This window comes from Micropterus dolomieu, linkage group LG04, assembly GCF_021292245.1.
Source record: "Micropterus dolomieu isolate WLL.071019.BEF.003 ecotype Adirondacks linkage group LG04, ASM2129224v1, whole genome shotgun sequence".
In the NCBI taxonomy this organism is placed as follows: Eukaryota; Metazoa; Chordata; class Actinopteri; order Centrarchiformes; family Centrarchidae; genus Micropterus; species Micropterus dolomieu.
The window spans coordinates 1,673,953-1,684,222 of NC_060153.1; the positions used below are offsets into that span (position 1 = coordinate 1,673,953).

General features: G+C 39.4%; 1 protein-coding gene across 2 annotated transcripts; it reads right to left on the reverse strand.

Moving 5' to 3' along the window:
• Positions 1–658: 658 nt before the first annotated feature.
• Positions 659–8,007, reverse strand: LOC123969115 (transmembrane protease serine 6). Of its 2 annotated transcripts, XM_046046215.1 has the most exons (10): positions 7,755–8,007; positions 7,374–7,593; positions 5,380–5,503; positions 4,407–4,479; positions 3,924–3,991; positions 2,768–2,952; positions 2,540–2,581; positions 1,548–1,752; positions 880–1,016; positions 659–716 (listed from the first exon to the last, which is right to left on the reverse strand). In XM_046046215.1, the coding sequence occupies exons 2-10, from the start codon at positions 7,402–7,404 to the stop codon at positions 709–711; spliced, it is 873 nt and encodes a 290-aa protein (XP_045902171.1). In that variant the 5' UTR covers positions 7,405–7,593; positions 7,755–8,007; the 3' UTR covers positions 659–708. The 2 variants fall into 2 exon arrangements, with proteins under 2 accessions (XP_045902171.1, XP_045902172.1); XM_046046216.1 differs by lacking the exon at positions 2,540–2,581.
• Between the last annotated feature and the right edge of the window lie 2,263 nt (positions 8,008–10,270).

Sequence of the window (10,270 nt, forward strand, 5' to 3'; positions counted from 1 at the left end):
TCAACATTTCCCTCTCTCACAAACACACGCAAACGCACAAACACACACACATCAGTCCACTACTTGCCCCAGAAGTCTGCGATATTGCAAAAAAGTTCTAGTTTCAATAACGTGAAAAATGCTATCAGAGACTATTGCTCAAGGACAGACACTTTATGGTAGGTATAATATAAAGTGTAATTATTTTACACACTGCTGGCCGCCAGCACATATTAGCATATTATTATATGTAGCGCTGTACTAATTGGAGGATACATCATAAAGCCAATAATAGTAAACAAATAAGCAGCACTCAATACAATCTAACTCTAGTTGAACATGTTCGCAGGTTGCGGCCTCAACCATTTTTTACTCCCAGTCCGTCCCTGTGAGGTAATATAGCAAGTGAGAAGAAGAGTCATTTTGTCATAGACTACAATGCAATCGGACTTCTTTTTGCAATCTGTGGAGTCGCCCCCTGCTGGCCAGTACAAAGAATGCAGGTTTAAGGCACTTCGCCATTGGCGTCACTTTTCAGAATTGGATGTTGCCGCTTGGGTGTGTGTGTGACCCTCGGCCTAACCATCAATGTTTAAAGAGGACTGGGTACTGCATTAGGGGCGGGACTCCATTCATTCCTATGAAAGTTGCTCAGTGGTGCATGCATGGAGCCAAAAAGTTCAACTTCCGGGTTGAGAAGAATTATTAGTTTTACAGCTCTGCTGGATGTCAAAATACTGTAGAAAAAATACAGCAGAATTCATGGTGGTGGTCAACTCAGCAGGCAAGATTACTAACTTAAAAGATGGAAAGTTAGCTTGGCAAACTAATGTTGAGATTTTGGTAGCCTATTGCTGGGTACATTTCTGTACGAGTAAAAGATGGCTTGGGTTGTCTTACCCTGGTGGTCCCAGGCTTGTGCAGACAGAGAGAAGGGGTCCTTATAGTTGTACAAACCCTGTTTCCAAACCACCGTCATCCACTCGCCTGATGACAGGACACGCACCACACGCTCATGCCTGCTGCAGCCATATACTCTGGGAGGACAGAGGGAAAGAGGGACAGAGGATGACAGGGAAAGGTAGTTAGTGTAAAATAAGTGACGATTAAAGAGATTAATGAATACAAATAGTAAATATTAAATCCCTTACAAATGATGAAATGACTCACAGTGAAGAGAATATTTGCATTTCTTTAAAGGTGGACCGACCAGTATCTGATGGTCAGCAGAGGGCAAATGTTGGCCATAAATGTGACAGCAAACACATATACAGTGGGGAAAAAAAGTATGTAAACCTTTAGGAATTTCATGGTTTAAAATGTAGCTTTTTTTAGGTCATTAACTCACATAGCATTATGAGGTTTATTTTTGGTTATTGTCAATAAAGACATGAGGGATCAGAATTTATTTTGTGTTATTATTTTAGACACATTATATTTGTCAATACCCTTGACTTAGATGAAAATCTGATCACATTTCATGACATATTTATGCAGAAAACCATGAAATTCAAAAAGGTTCACATAATTTTTCTTGCCACTGTATCTGTCTAACTCATAAAACTCACGAGGTGATGAGCTGAGTATCAGTCGGGGTGAGGGAGTTGTACACCACCAGCCTGTCTCGACACTCTGGCAGCAGCCACTCCATGTGGAGCTCCAGCTGGGAGCCGGGGGCGGCTTGGAGGTGCCACAGGCAGGAGGCGCACTGTGTGTCGGGGCCACGGAGAGCTACAGGACTACTGGACACCACCTTCTGGTAGCGGTAGCAGTCTTAGGGAAAAGATGCCGAAAAATGAGAGTTAGAGTTGAACTAATCTTATTTGGGATTTGTGTTGAAGTCAATTTTGCTGATTCATATTATAGTAGTTTATTGATTTATCTGTCAAAGCTGGTAGGACATGCATGCAGCATAATGTTGTTTTGCCTTGATTTTATGTTTGGAGCAACAGAATAGAAAATACATCCAGTGTTACTAGTCCAATGTTTTCCTATAGTAAGCATCCAAATTGGGTTATGAAAGGGTAATGTTCATCCTAAATTATCAATCATGTCTTATGCATTTTTGGAAAAACATCTGCTTCCTAACTGTCTCAAATCACTATTTTAAAAGCATAGATTTATCTACTGTAGGAAGTTTATTTGTATAGCACCTTTCACAGATAAAAATCACAAAGTTCTTCACAATAAAATGCAATACAATACAATTTTTATTAAATGTAAAAATAAATGGAATGAATAGATTAATCTATACTTTTCTTAAATATATAAATATTTCACGAAAATTGTTTTAAATGTCTTATGATGATGCTGTCTATTCTGAGTTTTAGTTTTATTTTGAGTCATTTTATGTTGGAGTTAGAGTTTCTCATCTCTTAATGGAACAACCATAAATGTATGATATTACATGAAATAACACAATCATTGCTGCTATTGCTTCCATGTGTTAAATGTTCAGGGAAGTATATTAGGCTGCATGCTAATTACAGTTCAATCAAAATGAATGAATTAATACAAAATAAGATATTATGAACAAGCAAACGAAAATTAAGTGTGATACCAAATGAGGCTTTCAAAAGCTCTATAACTTTGTTGTCCGTTTCTGTTTGGAGGAGAACAAAAAGACAGAAGAGAAATTAAAATAAAGAAATTCTTTCAAAGCCCTGTTTCTCACTTTTTCATATTTCATCACATTTTTAATTGCTGTGTTACACGCACACGCACACACACACACACACACACACGCATGCACGCACGCACAGTGCCACTGCTTCTCTCTTGGTCTCACCAGTGACAGACAGCGAGGGGAGGAGGAGGTATCCATCGATGCTGACAGTCTCCTCCTCCTCTGACCCTCTATACCACCTCAGGCCATTCTCCAAGCTCCCGGTGACCTTCTCCAGTGTGACCTTCCCAACATGGCTGCCTGGCACAGACATCACTATCCAGAAGTGAGCCACAACACTCCCCTCCCTGCAGAGACAAAGCAGAGACCATAATTCACACAGCAGCTCGAATGATTACTATAATTTATCCCCCTGAAAAGCTATGTTTCAAAGCAGTGCTGTCTCTAGTTGTACATTTTAAGTGTGTTGTGCCTCTGACCATCATCACTAAAGGGTGTGGTCAGAAGTGCTCTCTGTTGCACCTGTAAACACACCCACAGTACTGACACAGCATGGAGAACACTTCTACATCACTGCAGCATGGTGGGACATTTCACAAAAACTATATTATCCGCTGATGTTAGGTAGCTAAAATGCTATCTAGTGCTATCTAAGTGTCCGTGGTTGGTAAGCAGTAGGTCAGAATGTGGTTTGAAGCATTTTCAGAAGCCAACATCCATCCCTTACCACTTTTATATGTTAAACCTTTTGTTGTGTTTGGAGAATGTTTCTTGCAGATTCTTAATCTTCCCACACGGTATTACCATTTGCATTAAGGATGTGTCTTGTTGGGGCGATTTGGTGCCACAAAAGTTAAATTAAATGGCTTTTCACCCAGCCATTCAAACTACCGAAGGTCTATGTGTTCCACGTATATGCGTAGTGTCTGTTTAAAGCACTACAAAGTTAAAATGGTTGCAGTCTAAGATTTTATTTGAAAAAAATCAAGCCTCCAAAGAATATACAAGATACCAATACACTTTATGGGCACAAAACTCAATTTTCAAGTGCTCATCGCACCTATCAAGCAGCAAATCATTGATTATAGATCCTGATCAATTTAATTAATGAACTAAACAACATGTGGTAATACAGTGAGCTGTCTTATGTTCAAGCTGTTCTTCTTCTTGCCCTTCCCACTCTGGGCAAAACTGTCCACTGTAATCCAAGATATTAGCAGACTTGTATATTTACTGTGTACAAATGATATCTCTCCCATATTTCTATTTCTCCAGTTATTATTGCTGTACTGTACATGAAAAAGGTTGATCCACTTACCCAAAGGCGAACACAGTGGTGCAGTTGAAATATCGAGAAAGACTTGAGCCCTTCATTATCTTCTCTACCTGAAAGACAATTTCTTTTGTTCACATGTGAGTATTCAACATTTAAGAATTATTGAACATAATCCAGCATGTTCGTTACTCCATCAGATTGCTAATTGCCTTATCTGATGTAGTGACCTCTTGAATAGTAGTTTAGTCTGTTGTAGTTTACTCTAGTCTAGACACACTTTTAGATTTTTTCGTCCTACTTGTGTAGGCTACTATAATAATAATATTTATCCATGGGAAGTGATCTGATTTAATGTAGCTATATATTCCCATGGAGCGGTTTTTAACCAGAGTACTGCTGTTTTTGTATCATGTCGTTTAACTGTATTGCAAAAATTATTACATAAAAAATAGAAAACCATCAGCAGTCTCGCTCCCTTCGGTTGGGAACCAAGTTATTGTTATGTAATTCGTGGTCCCTGCTCACCATGTTCTGTACTCCCTTGGCCTCTTTCTTGAATGCAGGACTGCTGTGGGAGGACAGATCAGCAGAGAAGTTCCTGTTGAGGATGGACAGATAAGCTGTGTACTGCTGCTGGACACGAGGTTCCAACACCCAAACCCTGTATTCTGTTACAGAGGAAGGTACAGTATGAAGATCAAGGCAGCATAAGAGTCTACAGCCAGAACAACAGCTCTGTGAGACTGTACTTAGGCACAGCAGCACTTTGAGCTAAATGCTAATGTCGAAATGACAACATACAATGACAATGCCAACGATGCTTAGCAGGTATAATATTTACCATGGTCCCCATCTTAGTTTAGCGTGTTAGCATGCTAACATCTGCAATTAGCAGTAACCACAAAGCTAGCCTATTTGGTCATAAATCAAAGTATTTGACAAATTAAAATTGTGACCAAATGATGACTTGATTAAGGAGTCACCAAAGTTATTACATTTTATTCCAAGCGGGGACATTCATTTAGTCACGTTACCATGAACCAAATTGCATGGAAATCCATCTAATAGTATTTGAGTTGTTAAGAAATGTCGCTCAAAAAGAAAAATCATGGTGGAAAAGTCATCTTCTAGAAAACATGAATATCTGATGAAAATTCCAAGTCAGGGGATCACAAAAGTCATTAGGGTTCATCCTCTGGGGTCCATGAATACAATATATATGCCAGATTAATGGAAATCCATCCAGTAGTTGTAAAGAGGTTTCATTAAAACCCAAAACTTCAACAACCTCATGGTGGCGCTAGAAGAAAAGTCTGGGGATCAACAAAGTCAGTGGGATTTAATTACGGCATAGCAATTAATTGATATTGAGATATTTCACTCTGGACCAAAGTGGAGGACAGACAGACCAACAGACCAACATTGCAATCTTGGCATGGAGTCATACCACTCGCATTATGAAAATTTATAAATAAATAAATAAATCCTTAGGAATTACCTAGGAAGTACCAGGCCAGTGCGGCTCCTGCAGCTATGAGGATGATGATAAGGAAGACCAGGAGACACTTGCAGGACAGCGTCTTCCTGATGGGTGGAGCCACAGCTTGTGCACCAGCTGCTACCTTTGGAGAACAGACACAACTTTGACATTCTTACGGGTTAAACGTATAATATCTTCTTTGTAAAATCCAGTCTGAAATGCCTTTTCATGCAGCGTCTGAGTGAGGGCACATCAGGGCACTGAGATGGTTGCCCAGAATATAATTAGCTACAGGGTTGTTATGGTCTGTCAGATGGAGACGTTTCTCCAGCACAACAATCTCCTGACTTTGATCCTATCTGTTCCCTACAAAGCAAGTTTGTGGAAGGATATTTCTTACTGTTACCCAGCGTCATCATGGATTAAAATAATGTGATTAAAATTTGGATATGCATATATTTATAGTGCATTTTGTTTTACCAGCCATATGAATTTACTTAAGAGTACTCCACCAATTTACCATTACACCCCTATAACATTGCTGGATTTAAAAATCAATGCTGCAGAATCACATATCATCTTTCTTATCCATGTATTCTCATCTGGTCTAGTATTCTTCTTCCTTGTCAAAATCTGATGTCTACATTACCCACAATGCAACTCAATCTAGAGAGATGTGTAATGGAGGAGGTTCCATTACCTTAAATGGTTAATTGGCAGCTATGTGGGGGTGACTGACACAGAACAGGTTGTACACATTGATTTTGAGTCTTTATTGAGTTAGTTCAACAATTGGTAAATTTCTTTGGTTCCAAAGCGGGATGAAGAAGCAAAGGGCCATCCTGCCTGTGTAAAAAGAAACCTCAATCAGCAGTAGTCATGGTTCAAGGCATAGTATTTTGTGTTTTTTCTACTCAGTATCAGCTACAGTTATCAAATTAACGGAAACAGCTAATTCAAACAATGACAGTAGCCTACTCACCTCTTCCTGTTGTCTATTCAGCAGGGATTGGAGGCAAATGTTTAAAGCAGACCCAAGCACCTGTTTAAGAGCTCCAGGAGCAAACCATTTAGATGATGGGAGTAATAGAGACACAAACAATGCTGATTTATGTGATTATTATGAGTTTATGTATTTTGTATTTACGCAAATGTTAATTATATGTCTGCTATTTTCATATGGTGTTGGTTTTATGTATATATGTATTATTTCATATGATTGTGATTCCACCTAAGTGGTCTTGTGCAATAAATGCCATGATTGTACGGTGCAGTTTACCAACCACTATCTGTGGGGAAACTTACAGGACAAGGTTTTTACAGAGGTCTGGAAAGATCATTTCAGAATTGTTACATTTTTAAAGTTGTTGTTGCCAGGCCCAGCAAGTCAAGTGACATCACTTGAGGCAGTTTATCAGATTTTGCACGGTTACCTCTAGAGCCACAAAAGGCTTTATACTGTGGGCAACAGCTTTTTTCACATGCAGCAGAACTCCGCAATGAAAACAGACTTTGATGTGTAAAACCAGTGGAGTTCCCCTATTCTGACATACTTTAAGGTAAGACATTCTTAAATAGACTAAACCAAGTGAGTCTTATCCACTGAGAAACACATGACAGGAGGAGCTTTTATGCACAGGCAAATATAAACCAGCCACTTTCACCCATAAGCCTTGAGCTAAAGTATTTTAGATATATACAGTATCTTTGATATTTTTGGATATACGTTTTAGTCCTGCATCTGTGTTAAAAAGCCATATATGAATGCAACGTCTTCATCTTGTGGAGATTTCAGTCACAGCCAGAGCTAATAATGTTCAAAAGCAAAAAGCGCATTAATTTGCCTCCATCTTGGCCTACATATCTAAAATTCTGTTAAACACTGGTTTACTCTAACAGCTCCAAAGGTTTGACATACATTAAACATACAAGAACAACATACTGAGTGATAATATCAGACTACATGTGGCTATTTTAATAGCATTAGCATTACTAGCATTAGCATTACTGACCTGAGAAGCAGCTGTGACCCCCTGGCCACATGAAATTGACTTTTTGGAGCCGTGCCCGAGTGCCATTGCATCACTCCACATCCTTTGTTCCTTGAGAAATCATCTCACTGTCCATGGGGGCACATCTGTGTCAGAATGTTCAGTTTAACAGCTTTTATTTAGCATCTCTGGTAATCACATAACCAGACATGTTGCTCCAGGAGACGGAGAACCACCACCTCTGTTTGTAAGTCCAAAGGTAAAAAAAAAAAAGAGTCAATCAATATTTCCCTAAACTCATTTGGATCTGTCCATTGCTTGAAGATGAGTGTGGAACAGTGGAATAATACCAAAATACATCCACAAAGCCATAACTGATGACTTGATCATAACTAATCCTACCTGTTGTTGAGCACTTTCTCATCTAAAGGGAGCAGCAGTGAGTCAGGTGGGTACAGGTACGCTGATGTCACTGATTATTACCTAGCAACAATGATGCTCACAGTCAATTCCCCTGCAGACATAAATCTGATGGGAGTGAAGCAGGGTCAGGCTATTTAGATTCATTTCACTTTCCATGAAAACATGAATGCCCAAAGGGTTGTATAGTGAGTCTGCTGCAAAGAGAGAAAATCTGTGAGTGAGGCGGAGATTTGTGTATTAAAGGAGACTGTGAGTTCACCTTATGCACTAAAGATTTAATATTTTGACCTCAGATACTGATTTCTTATTTTCAAAACTGAAGCTTTGAGCAGGCAAACTTTTTCTTTCCCTGTCTGTTAAATTCAACTTCACCTAATACCATTATCAGGCTGTCACATTAAACAAAGTTTGCTCTTCCAACGTTCTGAGAATATTCACTTCAGCACTTCACAAATCCAAATATCTTTACTCGTGCCAAACAGTACTGACATTTCTCATTAATTATGTTAGGAATTTCACCATGTTTACTGCTTAAAAAACATCATTTATTTTATCTATTACATCATTGCATATGTGGTACATAGAAAACACCATTCTTGTAACATGGCAATTGGTTCACACTTTTTGGTGATTTATACATTTATGAATAATAGCAAAACAACAAGAGATAACAATGAAAAAAAACACAAGATTAGATCAATCCTAACAAATGATTGATCTTCACATTCAGTAGTTTTTAATATAGCTGCCTTACAAATCGGAAAAGATTCTGCTAGAGAACAATGTTTTGAGAGTAAGTCGCTTTTTATGTAAAATCCTCAGAGGTGATGTCCTAAAAGTATATGCTTTGCATATACTTTTTGAGATAGGAAATACATTAAGCATGTTTTAGGCAGCCTTTGAAGACAAAAACGTTTTAGTTGGAAAGCTGAAATTAAGAAAATCCATGATTGTTTACAAACACAACCTTCATTTTTTCAGTATAAAAATACATCAGAAATTAACCATGTTACTCTCTGTGGTGTAAGCTAATATAACAAATAACAACATATCGTACAATGTGAGAACAGACATTTACATTTACATCTTATAGTTCAGTATAACTTTCAGCATCAAATACCGTTTTCTTATTTCTGTAATCATTGGTGACACTGATCTCTAACCCCACTGGTGGAATGTGCACAGGAGCAGGGATGCACCTGGACCTGGACACTATGCCCTTGTGTATAAGCTGTCCCCCACTAAGGATTTACATAGTCGAATCAGAATCATCAAGTCCTGCCTATAGTCGACGGAGTCATGTGTGTTTTTGTGCGCGGGATTACGAGCCGAAGCTAAACTGAGGCTTAATGTTGACCATTTTCTCTCTCTCTCCGCCATTCACCAGTTTTGCGTGCATGCTGTGCTGCCGACAACTACATGCACGTCGCGGGTCTATTCAAAACAATAAAATATTCTTTGTGTGGTTCATCAACGGTGATAAATTATCCGAAACTCCCGCGAGGTGCGGACAACTCGGCCCAACACCAGTGAAGCTGGGGCTCCATTTCTTCAGCAAATGTTCCTCCACTGCCCCTACACACATACACGCTACGCCAACACATGCGCACTGACGACCCAGGGTTAAGGCCTTTTCACACGGGAAGCGATTTACGCGCCTTGTAATTCATTTTCAATGAGACGCGAGCTTGTAGGGAGGGAGGCGCGGGCATTGCGACAGGCGTAGCGACAAACGGGCGTGTTCCCATGAAACTGTCGCTGTTGTGCTCGTCTCACGCACACGCAAGCCCCTGCCAAAGTTGAATTGACTAGAACTTTTTGTACGCGAGGCACAGCACAAAAAGAAGATGGATTAGAGATTGATCCTCTCCATCTGTGACTTCCCTGAAATATATTAACAGGACATTAACAGGAGGGAGTTTACATGACTAGATTTATCAGCTATACGAATATGAATAATATCGCCTATATAATATAATAATATAGTCTATCAGCTAACGTTACTTATAGTTTTACTTTAAGCTAGGCTATGAAGGAATACAGTAGCAAACAGAAGCCGTTGCCGTGGTTACTATGTATAGAGCGCCTTCTGTTTACTCACAGAGCGCTTGTCTCGGTGTCTGTTCACATGAGAAGCGCAGAGCGACCCCGCGGGGCCAGGTGGAGTGTCGCTTCCCCTGTGAAAAGACCTTTAGGCTTACAATTTTGGATTTTTTCACGCAGTTTAAAAACGTTTATTGAAAGTTTTATTCTTTTTACAGGTTTATTTACGGCATTAAATGTTGAAATTTATATCGTAATAGGCTGTATAATAACTTATTGGGAGAAAACTGGTAGTTCTATGTAAAATCAGACGTTGAGCACCCCCATATCGCCAAAATGGCATGATCCTTGTTTCACTGCGAAGCTTCAACTGTGAGACTGACAGTCGAATCAGACTCCGCCCACCGAAGCATCGAATCTTTGACTATTCGGGGTCAGCCCTAGTGCATACA